General features: G+C 37.1%; 1 protein-coding gene across 6 annotated transcripts in view; it reads left to right on the top strand.

Moving 5' to 3' along the window:
* Positions 1-20892, top strand: part of CCDC73 (coiled-coil domain containing 73) — a 105318-nt gene that overhangs the window by 61899 nt on the left and 22527 nt on the right. For 4 of the 6 annotated variants that reach the window (XM_029208523.1, XM_029208522.1, XM_029208521.1 and 1 more), the window contains 4 exons: positions 999-1130; positions 1641-1700; positions 3094-3177; positions 19899-20009. The exons of 1 other annotated variant lie outside the window; for it this stretch is intronic. In XM_029208523.1, the coding sequence (XP_029064356.1) occupies positions 999-1130; positions 1641-1700; positions 3094-3177; positions 19899-20009 (387 nt within the window). The remainder of the gene's footprint in view (positions 1-998; positions 1131-1640; positions 1701-3093; positions 3178-19898; positions 20010-20892) is intronic. One more of the 6 variants, XM_029208524.1, reaches the window with a different exon arrangement.

Genomic DNA, 20892 nt, shown 5'->3' with positions numbered 1-20892 from the left:
TACAATAAAGTACACGCCATTCAGAAGTTGGTGTTTCGGGATTTAAATGTGTTTGGATTTATCTGTTAAACTCAGTGGATATATAACTTCACAGTGAAGACTTCTTTTGTATCCCCTTCAAGTCTATCCTCTACAATGATGCCAGAGTTATTTTTCTAAAATGCAAATCTTGTTATGTCATTCTCTTATTCAAAATCCTTCAGTGGTTAATTCCTCATTGTCTATAGGATAAAATTAAAACTCTTTAGCTTGGCCTACATATCTTTCAATATTTGAATTTTGCCAAATTTCTAGTCACAACTACCAGTACTCTACTCCTCCCCCTTACCCATAACATATTAGCTCCAACCATATCATATTAGTTCTGTTTCCCTGAAAAATATGCTCTTTCATGTTTCTGTACTTTCTGAATCTTTTTGCCTGGAATATCTACTCATTTTTTTGTCCTCTTCAAAAATTTATCTTCAAAGACTCAGTTCAAATACCACTTTCCTGTGTAATGCCTCCTTGATGCCCTCAACCAAACTGTTTCATTCTTTATACTTCTATACATTCCTTCCTGTATTATAGCACTCATCACATTATAATTATTTCTTACATAAATTTTTCTTATTAGCTGCTAATAACTTGGGAATTGATAATCTTTTATATCATGTTTTTATCTTAAAGGATTTTTGTTGAATAAGTCATCAGTGAAAACACCCTGCTTCTGGTTGGTTAGTTCATTTAGTTAGTGTATTCTTTTTAAGAACAAAGATCATGCATTCTATCTTTGTGTCATTGCGTTTGCCTATTCCATGACTACAAATAGCATTGGCTAATTATCTTGCAAGGAACCTAGGGAAAAAGGACCTTGATGGGCAAGTAGTAGTATCTTAATATATGAAATATAGTAAATTATAGTGATAGGTTTAAAATTAACTTTAAAACTGTCAGAAAAGTGCCTTGCTTTGATGAAACGTGTACTGAATTCTCTGTTTGATGTTTCTTATGTTAAGGAACTTAAAAAAGTAACCTCAGACTTGATAAAGACCAAGGTCACATGTCAACAACATAAGATGGGAGAAGAAAACATCAGTTTAACAATTAAAGAACAAAAATTTCAAGAACTTCAAGAAAGACTCAAAATGGTATTTAATTAAATATATTCATGTTTATAAAATGAACATTTTTGTAAAATTTATGAGATATATAAACAATAAGAGGATTATAATACAAAAACGTTCCTTCTTTGTAGAGTTAATATACATAGTAAAGATTTTACAGATTTTTAAAAAACTGCTAGATAACTTTTGGCATTATCAACAAAACTTTAAGATAATAAAATTTAGCTATAACCACTTTATTTTCACTTTAATATGGTATCAGGTAATCTTCTGGTATAATGGTATCCTCAAGAAAGATTCTGAAGATGAGAAGTTCTGTAATTTCTAACATTAATGTTTATAAGTTTGCACCAGCCTGTACTGGGTATCTAACACCATCTTCAGTTCACTAGAGTCACTGCTTCAACAGTAATCAAACATTGGTTCTCTGGAGTAATAATAGGTCATCACACTCCCAAATTTGTTAAGCACTGAATTGAATGTACAATTTGCTGAATTTTGTATCATAACTTTAAAATTATTCACATATTTTAGGAATTGGAATTAAATAAGAAGATTAATGAAGAGATTACCCATATTCAAGAAGAAAAACAGGCAAGCAATCATAAGATAATTTGGAAGCCAGTAAATATTTTAAAAACCAAATACAATGTAGGAAATAAACTAAGTTAAGTAACAAATGGAATCATGCCTAGGTCAATTCCTAGCACATAGTAAGCACTCAGTTGGTGTGTATTGAATGGATACATGTGTACCTCTTTTAACCAGGTCTCACCTATACTCCCATTAAAAAATAAATCAGAGGAGAAATGGAGAGATGTTCATCAAAAGATACAAACTTCCAGTTGTAAGATGAGTTAGTTCTGGGGATGGAATGTATAGCATGATGACTTTAGTTAACAGTACTGTATCATATATTTGAGAGTTGCTAAGAGAGTAGATTTTTTTTTATGAGACTCCGAAGACATATTATTTTAAAAGTATTTATTTAGTTAGTTGAGGGGTAGTCGATTTACAATTTTATATTAGTTTCAAGTGTACAACTTAGTGATTCAAAATTGTTATAGATGATACTCCATTTAAAGTTATTATAAAATATTGACTATATTCCCTGTGCTGTACAATATATCCTTGTAGCTTATTTATTTTATACAGAGAGTCTTAAATGTTCTCACCACATACAAAAAACTTGGTGATTATGTGTGGTGATAGAGATTTTAACCTTATTGTGTTAATCATATCACAATAAATATGTGTATCAGATCATCACGTTGTACACCATAAGCTTGCATGTTATATGGCAATTATATCTCAATAAAGCTGGAAAAAAGATTACATTAAAATATTTTATAAATAAATAAAATAAAAAGAATAAAAATAAATTAGTTTTTTTCCTTAGTTTGGACCACTAGCAGATAATTATTGAAATGTATGTATGCTTAGAGCATGCATTTACAGGACATTTTACTCTCATTTGCATTTATTTGATATTTATACTTATTCTATTCTAAAAAAACATATGTGAAAGAAAATTTCTCCTGTTTCTTTTTTTTCTCTTCTGCTTTTCCTCTGTTTGATTCTGAATGCATGCCATGCCATCCTAGCCCACCAGCAGTGATATATTTTAGTAGTGATAATATTTACCATTTGGGGAGAAAACCAACAAAAGTTTTAGTTTTGAATTCTTTACATTTTTCAGTAGTGTCACAGAATTTGTGGTCCATTTCAAAAACTTTGTTAATTATTTGAGGAACTCTTAGAAATAATACTTTGTAAGAAATCATGTAATACAAATTATGTTAAATATTAAATTAATAAAATATGCCATTAGTTTATTTTAGTATATTGTTTATTATGGCATTGAAATTAAACTGTAAAGATAATAAGTTAAGAAGCTAGAAAATATATTTTTAAGAATGAGTTTAGAAACATACCTACTGCCTTAAAACTTTATCAATTAATATGTCATATTTATACTTTTTTATAGGGCATCATCATTTCTTTCCAACAATTGCAGCAGTTACTTCAGCAACAGACTCAAGCTAATACTAAAATGGAAGAAGAATTGAAGGTGCTAAAAGAAAATAATCAGGATATGTATACATATCCTGATTATATATATATATATATATATATATATAAGTATATTTTCATCTAATGAGTTTTACCTGTTTAGTTGCATTCGTCTGTCCAACTTTATCTGAGATCATTTTGAATTTTAAGGGTAAAATATTGGTCTCCTTCATCAGCTTGTTATCAATGTCCAAAGTAATGAGCATTTATTTTATTTTATTTATTTATTTTTCCCCAGCATTTTTTAATGAAAATTTTTGAACATACAGGAAAGTTGAGAGAATTGTATCATAAACAATCATACACCTACCGCCTAGATTCTACAATTAATATTTTACCTATTTGCTTTATCATATGTTTCTCCACCCCTTTTTTATAATATGCATTTCAAAGTAAATTGCAGTCATCTGTACACTTCACCCTTAACATATTACATCATGAGCATCATTAAATAGAGCTCAGTACTTGACAGATCTTTTGTTTGCTTTTTGAGGTAAAATTTATGAGCATGTTTTATTTTAACATTTAAGTTGCTAGTTAAATGTTCAGTTTTATCAAGTAACTGATTTGTAGCAGATTGGATGGGTTAGTGTTTTTTTTTTTCTGTGTCTTAGAATTGTGGCCAAGATCCAAAACTGAAAATAAAAGGTGACAACTGTCACCACATTCTAGGAGAGGAATCTGTGACCTCACAGAAATGGAGCGGGGCGGGGGTGGGGGGTGGAAGCTCCCTCTTCACAGGAACATGATAGAACTGGCCCTATTACCATAACAATCACCCCATCATCCTCTTCCCAGTATATATACGAAAATGATTGTGGAGGAGAAGAAGTTATGGCCACTGATGTTTTGGGAGTGCAGGTTCATTAAGAGAGATTTTTCTCTTAAATCCCTAATAGAGAGAGATGCACTTCCCCTCATGAATCTAAGTGAAGGAGTCTACAGGAAAATCGTGTAAAAATTGGGGTACAAAAAGGGGAAACTGCCATCTTGTTTTTTAGATGGATGTTTGAGATGCTATCGAAACCTGAAGGTCCACTGTGGTGTTGCCAGTAAAATGTGATAAGTTCACGTGGGAGAACTTGGCATATGTTTCTTGAAGTTTTGAAGTGTATACCAAGAACATATAGACTGATGCCCAGTGCTAGTCTAGAAATTTCAAGGAGGAAAGTTTTTGGAGTAATCTGTTCCAGTGGAGCTTGAAGTGTATATTATGCTTGTTCTAATGCTATATGGCCCTGGAAGTGTGCAGAATTGAGAATATGGTGGTTCCTTGGCTCCACGTGAAGGCATGTGGAGGTTAGTGGAAGAGCAGAAACTGCCAAGTGATGGGATGTTCAACTCAAGAGAAGGCGTTGGGGACATGTTCCACTGGGGTGGCCAGTGGAAAATATTTGTGCGCCTCTGAAGGGATTCTTGGTAATGAAGGGTGGAGCTGAGCATTTCCCAGGAAAAGTACATTCACCTCCCACAAAAAGACCACTCTCAGCAGAGGCCTGGGCCAGCTTCATGGGAATGTAACCAGTACAGTTGCATAAAGCCCAGAGGAGCCTTGAGTTCAGGTTTAATATTCTGTGGTCACTGTCTTAACATTATTTTTAATTAATTAATTACTTTATTTATTTATTTTTGGCTGTGTTGGGTCTTCATTTCTGTGCGAGGGCTTTCTCTAGTTGCGGCGAGCAGGGGCCACTCTTCATCGCGGTGCGCGGGCCCGTCACTGTCATGGCCTCTCTTGTTGCAGAGCACAAGCTCCAGACGTGCAGGCTCAGTAGTTGTGGCTCACAGGCCTAGTTGCTCCGTGGCATGTGGGATCTTCCCAGACTAGGGCTCGAACCCGTGTCCCCTGCATTGGCAGGCAGATTCTCAACCACTGCGCCACCAGGGAAGCCCCGTCTTAACATTTTTTTAAAATTCTATTTATATATTTAATTTATTTTTGGCTGCGTTGGGTCTTCGTTGCTGTGTGCAGGCTTTCTGTAGTTGCGGCGAGCGGGGGCTACTCTTCATTGTGGTGTGCCGGCTTCTCATTGTGGTGGCTTCTCTTGTTGCAGAGCACGGGCTCTAGGCATGGGCTACAGTAGTTGTGGCTCGCAGGCTCTAGAGCGCAGGCTCAGTAGTTGTGGCGCACAAGCTTAGTTGCTCCACAGCATGTGGGATCTTCCCGGACCCAGGCTCAAACCCATGTCCCCTGCATCAGCAGGCAGATTCTTAACCACTGTGCCACCAGGGAAGCCCCTTTTAAAAATTTTATATTTGAATATATGTTTTGTAAATTAAGTCTGATGAGAAAATGGAGCATGCACTGGGGCTTGAAGCCTCAGCTCCAGCATTCTCCTGCCCCCTACTGCCTACCAGGAACCATTCTTGGCTGCTGACTCTTCTACCTTTTGGTGCCCTCAGCCCGGCACAGCCTTAGCCTCCCTGCTCCTGTCTTGCCACTGCTGTGAGTCGACTGGGTCACATTGGTGGGTAGAGGCTTGTGTTCTCTTGTTGCCCTTTAACACAGGTGGAGGCCTAGATGTAGCAGGGAGGGTCTGAGCTGAGTACATGTGCCCTGAAGCATCCTCTGTCCCAGGTTGGCAATGCCCCGGCACATTAGGTAGTTGCCTTGGCAGGGAGTGAGTCCCCAGTCCAGGTACTGAGTTGCATCCCTGCCTGGCAGTTGCAGTCCTTTAGAGGTTACCCACCTACTATAGGTTGGGGCAGAGGAACCATGGGATGGAGAGACTGACTTCACCAACTTCAGCCAGGACATAATACATAGGTGTAGCAGCTTGCAGGAGGTAGAACCCAGTGCTGAGTCGTGTGGTGAGGCCCTTAGGCATCTGTGAGGGTCTGCCTTTGGCCTGTGAATATTCCCAGGGGACCATAGCATTAAGTAGAAAATAAAAAGCACCATGGTAGGTGGAAAGGAAGGAAAAAAGAGAGGGGGAGAGAGAGAAAGAGAGAAGGAGGGAGGAACCACAAAGAAAAGAAAAAGTTTTGTATCTAAGTGTCTTTAATTTCTGTCACCTGGCCCCAGAAATTATGCTGAGTCCATCATCATTGAATGAAACGAAACTTAACCTGAACAATGAAACACTTATCTTCTTACCATTGATGTTCTATGACTAGTCATGTAAAGAGAGGTTTGCCTTCCTCTTTTCTTTTGCCTGCCCCCAGTACTAGGGAGAGGGAAAACGTATACTAGAGCCAAATCTCTCCCTTCTTTTAACGCTTTCACCTACTCCAATAAAAGATTAGTTTAAAAAAATTTCTCTTGAAGTCCAGTTATCAGCAAGTATCTCCCCCCCTCACCTCTTCTACCCACCCTATAGATGCATAACTGGGACTGTTTCTCTAAGGTGTTGAACTTTCTCTCAAGAAACATATGATATAATTTATCCAAATTGTTGATGAGTAACAGTTATCAGGATTGTCTGATAACTTTCAATCCATTTAAAGGAGTTGATGCGTAGATTTTTAGGATGATCAAAATGTTAGAGATTAGCCAGTCCAACCATTTCATTTTGTGATGAAATAGAGATCCACTAAATGTAAGCAGTGTAGTTCAAGGCCCTATAATTAGTGGCAAAACCAGAATTAAATCTTTGTCTTGATTCTACTTCAGCACTATTTCTACAACATTACATTGTTAAGATATTTTTTCCTAGATCTGTGAGAACTGCCATTCTTGTTACATCAGTTATACAAAGACTGCAACTTTCAAATTGCCCTTCATCGGCTCTAAATCCAATGTTTATGTATTGTTGAATTCTACAGGGCCTACAGTAGTCATAAATATATGTAGTCATGTGTTTCTTTGAGTTAGTGATGAAGGTAACTATGGTTCCAGGATCTTTTAACTATAACTGCCAGTATTTTAGATAATCCAAATGCCTCTCTCTTTTACCAGCCCCATTATTGCCTGAGCCTTGATAGTACATGGAGAAACTAGATTTCATATAGTAAAATTTCAAACAAAGTATTGGCAAGAACAGGGTAGAATTGTCCGCTTTTTAACAGATAAGGGCATTAAAAAATAAACAATACCATCTATCATCACTTTCATTTTATAAAAGATAACGTTTTAACACCAAAAGTATATTAAGGATGTAATATCAGATAAAGGACAGTCCTTTACAAGAGAACACACTTGATGACTTTATATTGACATTTCTTGCCATGGACTAGTGAGATTTTTGTCATGGATCAGTACTTGTTTACAGACTGGTGCTGGAGAACCACTGATATATAGTATAACAAAATATTAATGTTTAACTCTTGCTGAGGATTATGCTGCGTAGATATCTCAAGTGTTTTCCCGAGGAGCATTCTAATCCCACCTGTACTAAAAGGGATCATTACTCTTCATAATGGCCTACTGTTTTTCAGTGCACTGCAATCATGCTATCACCTGTCTTATTTTTTTTTAAGTACAATTTGGAGCATAGAGACCTAAATTCTCATGATAGAGAATATTTTCTACTATGATTTAATCATAGTTTAGTCCAGATAAAAGTATAGTTATGCTGCTATTATCATAGTGTTAGGAAGAATAATTTATTTATTTAGTTTGCTCCTATAGTCATAGTGTTAACATAGTATTAACCAGAATAATTTACTTAGTTTTTGGTATATTAAAGCATTAACAGGTGGTTTTATTTTGATTTTCCACAATATACATTTTTTCAGAGAGGGTTTTCAGACTTGTTAATCCAGATGCAAATAATAGCAAATAACTTCCTGGTAGACTGTAAATTCCATAAAAAGAGTAGCATTTTCACTAATAAGAGCCCAAAAGAGTATCTGCCACATGGTAGGAGCTCATTAAATCTTATTAAATTAGTGAATGATTAACAATGAGTAAATTCAGACTCTTTGCAAGTTCAAATATTGCTAGGTCAGGGCTTCTGGTTAAACATATCAGATTGAACCTATACATTCCCTTCTATTTCCTTCTGAAACTGCAATAAATGACATTAATAAATCCACAAGGATGAGGAAATAGGGAGAAGAAACAATAAAAATTAAGTTTTAAAAGTGGGAACCATATGGAAAATTAGTAATTTACTTAGCAAATGAGAGAAAGTAGAAACCCAAGTTGAAGATACAGAAATAATCAGGAATTGCAAGCATCATGTGCCTCTAGAAGTAAGGTGCACAACTGAAGCCAAAAACTAGAAGGTCTGTATAGGAAGCTGTTGCATATCCAGATTCTTTCCCCTACCCTGCACAAATAGGCACTCCCTGCCTTCTGTTTGGCAGAAGATTGGAGAATTACTTTGGAGAGTTTGAGGAGCAACTGAGGTTTGGGAGATTCAGTAGTGTGCTAGAGGCAACTGGTACCAGGGAGAGCTAGTTGTTAGAGCTGTTGTCATTTTGTTAGTTGGTTCAAATGAGTGGTAGCTTGAGTTGACCATGGTGGGGTTTTTAACACTAATGAAATTGGCAAGTGCTGCAAATCAGGCTTTTTTTTTTTTTTTTTTGAGACCCTATTTACCAGCACAGTGCTAAGAGTATTGTATTGAAAACAGTTTGGGAAGTCTAAATACTGAATTCTGAAACCACCCAGCCTAGTCCTTAAGAGGACAGTTAGCCTTGTAACATCCAGGCAGCAGAATGGAAGATTCCATTATGGGGCAACTAACCTGCTCAAGAGAAGAGACTATAGCTGCTGCAGTTAAGCTCTCCCGATGAAACAACTCAGCCAGATCAGTGCACACTGAAGCCCACCATTATAGTGACAAAATTTTGTAGTTGACAAAGCTTTCAGCCAGCTTTTTAAGATTTCATTGTTAAATATGAACAAGCAGTTAAGGATCACTGGATATTTGAAGAAAGTCTCCAATGTGAAAAACAAACAAAACAAACAGGGTAATGAAAAAAAACTTGGAGAAGCTAAGAAAATATACTCAGTTAAGAGAAATATATTTATTAATCCACAAAACAGTAATTGAGTCTAAAAAAAGAAACATTCCTAGAATAAAAGAGAACCCTTAAAATAAATGTATTAGTAGACATGAAAAAGTACAATGGAAAAGTTGGAAGATAATATCGAGATGATCTGAGAAAGTAGAACCAAAAGACAAGAAGATGAAAAACAGGAAAGGAAGAAAATGAGGGGTCAGTTCAAGAGGTCTGGTGAGTTTCAGAGAGAACAGAGAAGATGGAAGGAGAGCAAGTGACCAAAGAAATAATGCAGGAAAGTAACCCAGAACTGAAGGATCTGAGTTTGTTTTGCCTAACAACAGTGCATATCATTACGAAATTTCATACTACACTTAAAGAGAAGATTATAAAACTCTCGGTGGGAGAAAAAAAAGTAGGTCACATAGGAAGGATCCAAAATGAGAATGGCAACATAATGACTTCAGACTTTTCATTGGCAGCACTGGAGGTAGAAGATAACAGAACCATGCCTTCAGAGGTTCCAAAGCAGAATTGTATGGTATTTAGCCAAAGAAGTTGTTGAGTATTGGTAGAATAAACATATTTTCAGACAAGCAGGGTCTCAAAAAATGCCTCCTTTATCAAGAAGTAGTAGAAAGGTTGCTTTATCAAGACAAGGGAGTAAACCAAGAGGAAATCATGGGATCTAGGAAACAGGAGACCCATCACAGAAGAAAAAAGGAAAATTTCAGAGATTACCTGATCAGTGTAGCAGAATGAAAGAGCAATTGGTCCAAATTCTAAGGGAAGGATGGAATGTCTCCAAAACATGGAAACTGAGAAAAAACCTGGCAGTTTCTTTTAGATGGGGGTATAAGTAGGGACAGGAAATGATTGATATATATTAATATAATATACTTTTTAAGAACATAATGCTCTTGGTCATTTATTATTACTAGGATAAAGTCTTGGTATACTCTCCCATGTCTCCTCTAAACTTTGATTTGTCCATCTTAAAATACAGTGTTATTAATATAAATACTGTAAATATTTATTACAATGTTAAAGTACTAAGCATCTATTAAATACATGCCATTGTAAATATTCAGAGACTGCCCTGTTATTATAATATGTACCTATAAATTAAGATGAAATCATGACTTATATAAAAATATTTGCATTGTCCTAAAGTAGAGGCAGTCAAAATAGGTATTCATTGAGTGCTCTCAAAGTGCATAGTTCTTTATGAGCTAGAGGAGAATCTTCATGTTAAAACTGCAAAATGCTTTTTTTAGATGTTTCCATAATTTTGCATAATTATATCCTTGCATATTGATAATCTGTATAGTAATTGAGAACTCTAAATAGATGGAATACTATGAAGCCTTTATTTTATTTTATTTATTTTTTTGCTTTTATTACTTATCTTTATTTGAACAGAAATCTTAAATCTTCAGAGGCTCACAAGTCCACTGTCTACTATAGTTTCCTCTAGCTTAGAGACTCTCCTTGGTGCTTTGACGTTGTGGGTTCTGCCTTCACGGGTGTGGTGAATCCATGGCTTAACCCCAGCTGCTTTCACTCATAACTGAGTGGTTAGCAAGACCTCATATGGCCCCATCCTGTCCACTTCACAGCCAACTGATGGTCATGTCCTTGCTCTTTCCAGCTTTTGAGGAGGATGAGGTGTTTGGGTTGAATAGGGTCCAGGGGTACTTCAGGTGGATAGGCATACCTATTGGAAGCACACTTATAAACAGAGGTTGGTATAGTGGCTATAATTTTGACATAATTAGCAGTAGTAGGTCCTTTTAAAACATCACTGGATTCTTCTGCCTGAGTAGACACCTGGAAAAGCCTGCCACACAAAATTTCAAAGGGGCTTAATTTAGGCTTGCTTCTGGAATCCACTCTAATCCATAACAGGGCAACTGGCAAGGCTTTATCCCAAGTGAAGTTAGTCTCGACATACTTTAGCATTGCTCTTTTTTTAAATGTATGATTCATTTTCTCACCTTTTCCTGTTGATTGTAGTCTCAGGATAAATGTAGTTTCTAATCAACACACAACGCTTTAGACACTTGTTGGGTTATGCTAGAGACAGCAGCCGGTCCATTGTCACTTTGAAGGGTGTTAGACGATCCAAATTAGGGAGTGATTTCCATAATGAGGGCTTTAACTACTTCAGAGATGTTTTTCTGTCCAGGTGGGATATGCTTTCACTCATCCCGAAAAAGGTACAAACACTAACACGGATTTAAAATTTCCTGGGGCTCTGGGAATTTGAGTAAAGTCTATTTTCCATTCCTCAGTGGGGCAAGTTCCTCTATGTTGAGTTCCCATTTGAGGGGACCTGTCATGCAATTCTGAGTGACTTGCTGGATGACCTTTTGCAGAATAGCCCCTATTGTTATTATTATTTTTTAACATCTTTATTGGAATATAATTGCTTTACAATGGTTTGTTAGTTTCTGCTGTATAACAAGGTGAATCAGCTATACATATACATATATCCTCATATCTCCTCCCTCTTGCATCTGCCTACCACCCTCCCTATCGCACCCCTTTAGGTGGACACAAAGCACCAAGCTGATTTCCCTGTGCTGTGTGGCTACTTACCACTAGCTATCTATTTTACATTTGGTAGTATATATAAGTCTGTGCCACTCTCTCACTTCGTCCCTGCTTACCCTTCTGCCTCCCCGTGTCCTCAAGTCCATTCTCTACGTCTGCATCTTTATTCCTGTCCTGTCCCTAGGTTCTTCAGAACCACTTTTTTTTTTTTTAGATTCCATATATATGTGTTAGCATACAGTATTTGTTTTTCTCTTTCTGACTCATTTAACTCTGTATGACAGACTCTAGGTCCGTCCACCTCACTACAAATAACTCAATTCTGTTTCTTTTTATGGCTGAGTAATATTCCATTGTATATATGTGCCACATCTTCTTTATCCATTCATCTATCGATGGATGCTTAGGTTACTTCCATGTCCTGGTTATTGTAAACAGAACTGCAATGAACATTTTGGTACATGACTCTTTTTGAATTATGGTTTTCTCAGGGTGTATGCCCAGTAGTGGGATTGCTGGGTCATATGGTAGTTCTATTTTTAGTTTTTTAAGGAACCTCCATACTGTTCTCCATAGTAGCTGTATCAATTTACATTCCCACCAACAGTGCAAGAGGGTTCCCTTTCCTCCACAACGTCTCCAGCATTTATTGTTTGTAGATTTTTTGATGATGGCCATTCTGACTGGTGTGAGGTGACACCTCATTGTAGTTTTGATTTGCATTTCTCTAATCATTAGTGATGTCGAGCATTCTTTCATGTGTTTGTTGGCAATCTGTATATCTTCTTTGGAGAAATGTCTGTTTAGGTCTTCTGCCCATTTTTGGATTGTGTTGTTTGTTTTTTTGATATTGAGCTGCATGAGCTGCTTGCAAATTTTGGAGATTAATCCTTGGTCAGTTGCTTCATTTGCAAATATTTTCTCCCATTCTGAGGGCTGTCTTTTTGTCTTGTTTATGCTTTCCTTTGCTGTGCAAAAGCTTTTAAGTTTCATTAGATCCCATCTGTTTATTTTTGTTTTTATTTCCATTCCTCTTGGAGGTGGGTCAAAAAGGATGATTTATGGCATAGAGTTTTCTGCCTATGTTTTCCTCTAAGAGTTTTATATAGTGTCTGGCCTTTCATTTAGGCCTTTAATCCATTTGGAGTTCATTTTTGTGTATGGTGTTAGGGAGTGTTCTAATTTCATTCTTTTACATGCAGCTGTCCAGTTTTCCCAGCACCACTTACTGAAGAGGCTGTCTTTTCTCCGTTGTATATTCTTGCCTCCTTTATCAAAGTTAAGGTGACCATACGTGTGTGCGTTTATCTCTGGGCTTTCTATCCTGTTCCATTGATCTATATTTCTGTTTTGTGCCAGTACCATACTGTCTTGATTACTGTAGCTCTGTATGATAGTCTGAAGTCATGGAGCATGATTCCTCCAGCTCCATTTTTCTTTCTCAAGATTGCTTTGGCTACTTGGGGTCTTTTGTGTTTCCATACAAATAATGAAATTTTTTGTTCTAGTTCTGTGAAAAATGCCATTGGTAGTTTGATAGGGATTGCACTGAATCTGCAGATTCCTTTGGGTAGTATAGTCATTTTCACAATGTTGATTCTTCCAATCCAAGAACATGGTATATCTCTTTATCTGTTTGTATTGTCTTTAATTTCTTTCATCAGTGTCTTATAGTTTTCTGCATACAAGTCTTTTGTCTCCTTAGGTAGGTTTATTCCTAGGTATTTTATTCTTTTTGTTGCAGTGGTAAATGGGAGTGTTTCCTTAATTTCTGTTTCAGATTTTTCGTCATTAGTGTATAGGAATGCAAGAGATTTCTGTGCATTAATTTTGTATCCTGCTACTTTACCAAATTCATTGATTAGCTCTAGTAGTTTTCTAGTAGCATCTTTAGGATTCTCTACGTATAGTATCATGTAATTTGCAAACAGTGACAGCTTTACTTCTTTCCGATTTGGATTCCTTTTATTTCTTTTTCTTCTCTGATTGCTGTGGGTAAACTTCCAAAACTATGTTGAATAATAGTGGTGAGAGTGGACAACCTTGTCTTGTGCCTGATCTTAGAGGAAATGGTTTCAGTTTTTCACCATTGAGAACGTTGTTGGCTGTGGGTTTGTCATATATGGCCTTTATTATGTTGAGGTAAGTTCCCTCTATGCCTACTTTCTGGAGGGTTTGTATCATAAATGGGTGTTGAATTTTGTCGAAAGCTTTTTCTGCATCTATTGAAATGATCATATGGTTTTTCTCCTTCAGTTTGTTAATATGGTTTATCACATTGATTGATTTGCGTATACTGAAGAATCCTTGCATTCCTGGGATAAACCCCACCTGATCATGGTGTATGATCCTTTTAATGTGCTTTGGGATTCTGTTTGCTAGTATTTTGTTGAGGATTTTTGCATCTATGTTCATCAGTGATATTGGCCTGTAGTTTTCTTTTTTTTGTGACATCTTTTTCTGGTTTTGGTATCAAGGTGATGGTGGCCTCATAGAATGAGTTTGGGAGTGTTCCTCCCTCTGCTGTATTTTGGAAGAGTTTGAGAAGGATAGGTGTTAGCTCTTCTCTAAATGTTTGATAGAATTCACTTGTGAAGTCATCTATTCCTGAGCTTTTGTTTGTTGGAAGATTTTTAATTACAGTCTCAATTTCAGTGCTTGTGATTGGTCTGTTTATATTTTCTATTTCTTCCTGGTTCAGTCTCGGGAGGCTGTGCTTTTCTAAGAATTTGTCCGTTTCTTCCAGGTTGTCCATTTTACTGGCATATAGTTGCTTGTAGTAATCTCTCATGGTCTTTTGTATTTCTGCAGTGTCAGTTGTTACTTCCCCTTTTTCGTTTCTAATTCTATTGATTTGAGTCTTCTCCCTCTTTTTCTTGATGAGTCTGGCTAATGGTTTATCAATTTTGTTTATCTTCTCAAAGGACCAGCTTTTAGTTTTATTGATCTTTGCTATCATTTCCTTCATTTCTTTTTCATTTATTTCTGATCTGATCTTTATGATTTCTTTCCTTCTGCTAACTTTGGGGTTTTGGGGTTCTTCTTTGACTAATTGCTTTAGATGTACGGTTGGTTGTTTATTTGAGATGTTTCTTGTTTCTTGAGGTAGGGTTGTGTTGCTATCAGCTTCCCTCCTAGAACTGCTTTTTCTGCATCCCATAGGTTTTGGGTTGTCATGTTTTCATTGTCATTTGTTTCTAGGCATATTTTGATTTCCTCTTTAATTTCTTCAGTGATCTCTTGGTTATTTAGTAGTGTGTTTATATTTTTTTACAGATTTTTTTCCTGTAATTCATATCTAGTCTCATAGCATTATGATCGAAAAGATACTTGGTACGATTTCAATTTTCTTAAATTTACCAAGGCTTGATTTGTGGCCCAAGATGTGATCTATCCTGGAGAATGTTCCATGAGCACTTGAGAAGAAAGTGTATTCTGTTGTTTTTGGATGGACTGTCCTATAAATATCAGTTAAGTCCATCTTGTTTAATGTATCATTTAAAGCTTGTGTTTCCTTATTTATTTTCATTTTGGATGATCTGTCCATTGGTGAAAGTGGGGTGTTAAAGTCCCCTACTATTATTGTGTTAGTGTCAATTTCCCCTTTTATGGCTGTTAACATTTGCCTTATGTATTGAGGTGCTCCTATGTTGGGTGCATAAATATTTACAATTGTTATATCTTCTTCTTGGATTGGTCCCTTGATCATTATGTAGTGTCCTTCTTTGTCTCTTGTAATAGTCTTTATTTTAAAGTCCATTTTTTCTGATGAGAATTGCTACTCCAGCTTTCTTTTGATTTCCTTTTCCATGGAATATCTTTTTCCATCCCCTCATTTTCAGTCTGTATGTGTGCCTAGGTCTGAAGTGGGTTTCTTGTAGACAGCAGATATATGGGTCTTGTTTTTGTATCCATTCAGCCAGTCTATGTCTTTTGGTTGGAGCATTTAATCCATTTACATTTAAGGTAATTATTGATATGTATGTTCCTATTACCATTTTCTGAATTGTTTTGGGTTTTTTATTGTAGGTCTTTTCCTTCTCTTATGTTTCCTGCCTAGAGAAGTACCTTTAGCATTTGTTGTAAAGCTGGTTTGGCAGTGCGGAATTCTGTTAGCTTTTGCTTGTCTGTAGAAGTTTTAATTTCTCTCTCAAATCTGAATGAGATCCTTGCTGGGTAGAGTAATCTTGGTTGTAGGTTTTTCCCTTCATCACTTTAAATATGTCCTGCCATTCCTTTCTGGCTTGCAGAGTTTCTGCTGAAAGATCAGCTGTTAACCTTATGTGGATTCCCTTGTATGTTATTTGTTGCTTTTACCTTGCTGCTTTTAATATTTTTTCTTTGTATTTAATTTTTGATAGTTTGATTAATATGTGTCTTGGCGTGTTTCTCCTTGGATTTATCCTATATGGGACTTTCTGTGCTTCCTGGGCTTGATTGACTATTTCCTTTCCCATATTAGGGAAGTTTTCAACTATAATCTCTTCAAATATTTTCTCAGCCCCTTTTTTTTTTCTCTTCTTCTTCTGGGACCCCTGTAATTTGATTGTTGGTGCATTTAATGTTGTCCCAGAGGTCTCTGAGACTGTCCTCAGTTCTTTTCATTCTTTTTTCTTTATTTTGCTCTGCGGTAGTTATTTCCACTATTTTATCTTGCAGGTCACTTATCTGTTCTTCTGCCTCAGTTATTCTGCTATTGATTCCTTCTAGAGAATTTTTAATTTCATTTATTGTGTTGTTCATCATTGTTTGTTTGCTCTTTCGTTCTTCTAGGTCCTTGTTAAACTTTTCCTGTGTTTTCTCCATTCTATATCCAAGATTTTGGGTCATCTTTACTATCATTACTCTGAATTCCTTCTCACGTAGACTGCCTATTTCCTCTTCATTTGTTTGGTCTCGTGGGTGTTTACCTTGCTCCTTCATCTGCCATGTGTTTCTCTGTCTTCTCATTTTGCTTTACTTACTGTGGGGTCTCCATTTTGCAGGCTGCAGGTTCGTAGTTCCCATTGTTTTTGGTGTCTGCCCCCAGTGGGTATGGTTCATTCAGTGACTTGTGTAGGCTCCCTGGTGGAGGGTACTGACGCCTGTGTTCTTGTAGATGAAGCTGGATCTTGTCTTTCTGGTTGGCAGGACCGCATCTGGTGGTGTGTTTTGGGGTTTCTGTGAACTTATTATGACTTTATGCAGCCTTTCTGTAGCTTGCTGGTAGTTGAGTGGAGCTGGGTCTTAGCGTTGAGATGGAGATCTCTGGGAGAGTTTTCACCATTGATATTATGTGGGGCCAGGAGGTCTCTGGTGGACCAATGTCCTGAACTCGGCTTTCCCACCTCAGAGGCTCAGACCTGACACCCAGCTGGAGCACCAAGACCCTGTCAGCCACAGGGCTCAGAAGAAAAGGGAGGAAAAAAAAGAAAGAAAGATAGAAAACAATAATAAAATAAAGTTATTAAAATAAAAAAATTTTTTTAAATAAAAAAGTAATAAAGGGCTTCCCTGGTGGCGCAGTGGTTGAGAGTCTGCCTGCCAATGCAGGGGACACGGGTTTGTGCCCCGGTCCGGGAAGATCCCACATGCCGTGGAGCAGCTGGGCCTGTGACCCATGGCCGCTGAGCCTGCGCGTCTGGAGCCTGTGCTCTGCAACGGGAGAGGCCGCAACAGTGAGAGGCCTGCGTATCGCAAAAAAAAAAAAAGTAGTAAAAAACAAGCAAGAAAGAAGAGAGCAACCAAACTGAAAAATAAATCCACCAATGATAACAAGAGCTAGAAACTATACTAAAAAAAAGAAAATGAAAAAAAAAAGAGCCCTAGGACGTATGGTAAAAGCAAAGCTATACAGACAAAATCACACAAAGAAGCATACACATACACACTTAGAAAAGGGAAAAAAAATATATATATATATATAAAAGGAAGAGAGCAACCAGATCAATTAACAAATCTACCAATGATAATAAGCTCTAAATACTAAACTAAGATAATCATAAACCAGAAACAAATTAGATGCAGAAAGCAAACCCCAAGTCTACAGTTCCTCCCATAGTCCACCAGTTCAATTTTGGGATGATTCGTTGTCTGTTCAGGTGTTCCTCAAATGCAGGGTACATCAAGTTGATTGTGGAGATTTAATCCGCTGCTCCTGAGGCTGCTGGGAGAACTTTCCCTTTCTCTTCTTTGTTCCCACAGCTCCTGGGGTTCAGCTTTGGATTTGGCCCTGCCTCTGCGTGTGGGTCGCCTGAGGGCATCTGTTCCCGCCTCTGCGTGTGGGTCGCCTGAGGGCATCTGTTAGGGGGCTGTGGGTCCCTCAGGCCAGAGGGAGGGAGGGGTACGGAATACCGGGTGAGCCTGCGGCGGCAGAGGCCAGCGTGACATTGCAACAGCCTGAGGCGTGCCGTGTGTTCTCCCGGGGAAGTTGTCCCTGGATCACGGGACCCTAGCTGTAGCGGGCTGCACAGGCTCCCGGGACGGGAGGTGTGGAGAGTGACCTGTGCTCGCACACAGGCTTCTTGGTGGCTGCAGCAGCAGCCTTAGTGTTTCATGCCAGTCGCTGGTGTCTGTGCTGAGAGCCGCGGCTCGTGCCCGTCTCTGGAGCTCATTTAGGTGGTGCTCTGAATTCCCTCTCCTCGCGCACCCCCAAACAATGGTCTCTTGTCTCTTTGGCAGCTCCACACTTTTTCCTGGACTCCCTCCCGGCTAGCTGTGGTGCACTAGCCCCCTTCAGGCTGTGTTCACGCAGCCTACCCCGGTCCTCTCCCTGGGATCTGACCTCTGATCAGCTCCCAGCCCCCACCCGCCCCAGCGGGTCAGCAGACAAGCCTCTCAGGCTGGTGAGTGCTGGTCGGCACCGATCCTCAGCGTGGGAATCTCTCCACTTTGCCCTCCGCACCCCTGTTGCAGCGCTCTCCTCCGTGGCTCCGAATCTTCCCCCCCACCCCATCTCCGCCAGTGAAGGGGCTTCGTAGTGTGTGGAAACTTTTCCTCCTTCACAGCTCCCTCCCAGAGGTGCACGTCCCATCCCTATTCTTTAGTCTCTGTTTTTGTTTTTCTTTTGCCCTACCCAGGTGGGGAGTTTCTTGCCTTTTGGGGAAGTCTGAGGTCTTCTGCCAGCATTCAGTAGGTGTTCTGTAGGAGCTGTTCTGTAGGTGTATTTTTGATGTATTTGTAGGGAGGAAGGTGGTCTCCACGTCTTATTCCTCTGCCATCTTGAAAGTCCCCTAGGCCTATGAAGCCTTTAAAATGAGATAGATCTATATATAATGATATGGAAATTAAGCAAGATACATTATTCATAGTTTTAGAAAAGCAGATTGCAGAACAACATGGTATGTATGATGTGGTTTCATCTCTACTTAAAAAGATATATTTTATGTACTTGTATGCTTATAGATAATTTCTGGAAGGATACACAAGAAACTACTAGAGTGGTTACCTCTGGGGAGGAGAGCTGGAAAAACAGTAGAGGAAAACTTTGCCTTTTCTTTCTATCCTTTGTGTGGCTTGGATGTTTACCCTGAATGTACTTAGCTTTAATAACGATAAACAAATGAACATAAAAATTTCAGATATATTAGACATGTAGGGAGAGTTCTTACTATTTGTCCTTTTAGAGAAGTTTACTTGGATTATCAGCAGACACTGAAGAAACCTAATAATATTGGTGACACTGATTTAATTGCTTTTAAACCCTTGTCTTAGAAAACAGTAGTATTTTTACCCTTTAAAGGTTTTTTGGGAACAGGAGAGGGGAGTGTGGTGGTGATTATATAATATGTTAATATATGAAGTAATAAGTTAATATAGTAAATATTGAAGTTCTACTAAAAAAGTGTTAATTTGAAATTAAAAATTTAAATTGTATTTAAGAGTTTTCCAGCCAATTAATTTCTGAAATAAACAGATATGGAAAATACGTTCTGTGGTAGATAAAAATTTTTAGTAGGGTTAGGCTGGATTGTGCTACATTTCATATTTTTCAGTGCTGTAGTTTATATTACTTTTTCAGTACATTAAAACTTATGCAGTGAAACTGAATAATGGCAATGTTTTTATACCCTTTTATAGCCATTTCTTTTTCATAACCTCCCCCTATTTCCTGTTAACTAAACTATAAGCACCTTTCTGTTAATTTATGAAAATTATTGTTGAGGTAGCACATTATCACTGATCTGTATGGCACTTTCAGCATGTTAGAAGCAAAGGTCCAAGCAACATAAAACACATCAAAATTCATTAATGTGGTATTGATTATTTTTTGGATAATTAATTTTATTGCAGACCCTTGAAAGAGATAATGAGCTGCAAAGGGAGAAGGTGAAAGAAAATGAAGAAAAGTTCCTTAGTCTTCAAAACAAGCATGAGCAAGCACTAGAAACTTGGAAAAAGCATGTAGGTTTATTAAACAGTAAAATATTAAAATATTTTAAGTAGTAGACATTTAAAATAACTATTAAATGCTAAAAAAAAATTGCAAAAATAATATAGGAATAAAGTCAGACACATTGTCTTCTTGTACTTATATTTCCAAGAAGTGAATGTTTTTAAAGCTAAATTTAATAAAATTTTCTGTAATGCTTTCGTGCATGAAAAACCATACATATATGTGTGTATTTATGTATATTTTGTATGACTTTTCGTATGTGACAAATAAAAATTAATTTTCCTTTTCACAAAACCATTGATAGTGTTTTAGTAAATGATTATAATACAGAATTATATAGGCCTTATTGTTAGCTGATCTCTTTAGCTTTCCTCAGCAGTTTTCTTGACTTGTATTAAAGCCATGTGTTGAACATATATACAGTAGTTGTGTTCTATAGTATTAACATTTTATCATGAGAATTGTTATGTTATAAACGTACTTCCTTAAAGCACAACTCTTTATTTTACATTAAATTTTAATTTCAGTGAAGTAGATAATAAAAGTGAAAAGTGATGTAAATTAAAGTTGTGAAATATAAGGTTCACTTTTATGACTGGTGAACCCCCAAATCGATTACTCTGCTTTATTATCTATTTTTATTGCCTTCAATTCTTTTAAAAGAACTAAAAAAAATAGAAGGTAATTATTTAAGAGTTTATGAAAGCTATATTTTGGGTAAGTAAGATTATATTTTAAACTATTATACTAATTATAATATATAATTCTAATACTATAATAATATATATATGCATACTATTCTGTAGATGATTTTGTTTGATATAAATTGTTATGTAAGTAATTCTTGATTTTTTGATCCATTTGCAGCTAACATGTTCTCTTAATCTGTAT

The sequence above is a fragment of the Monodon monoceros genome, unplaced genomic scaffold, assembly GCF_005190385.1.
Source record: "Monodon monoceros isolate NGI ecotype Baffin Bay Population unplaced genomic scaffold, NGI_Narwhal_1 Super_Scaffold_7, whole genome shotgun sequence".
Taxonomy (NCBI): Eukaryota; Metazoa; Chordata; class Mammalia; order Artiodactyla; family Monodontidae; genus Monodon; species Monodon monoceros.
This window is presented reverse-complemented; position numbering and strand designations above follow the sequence as displayed.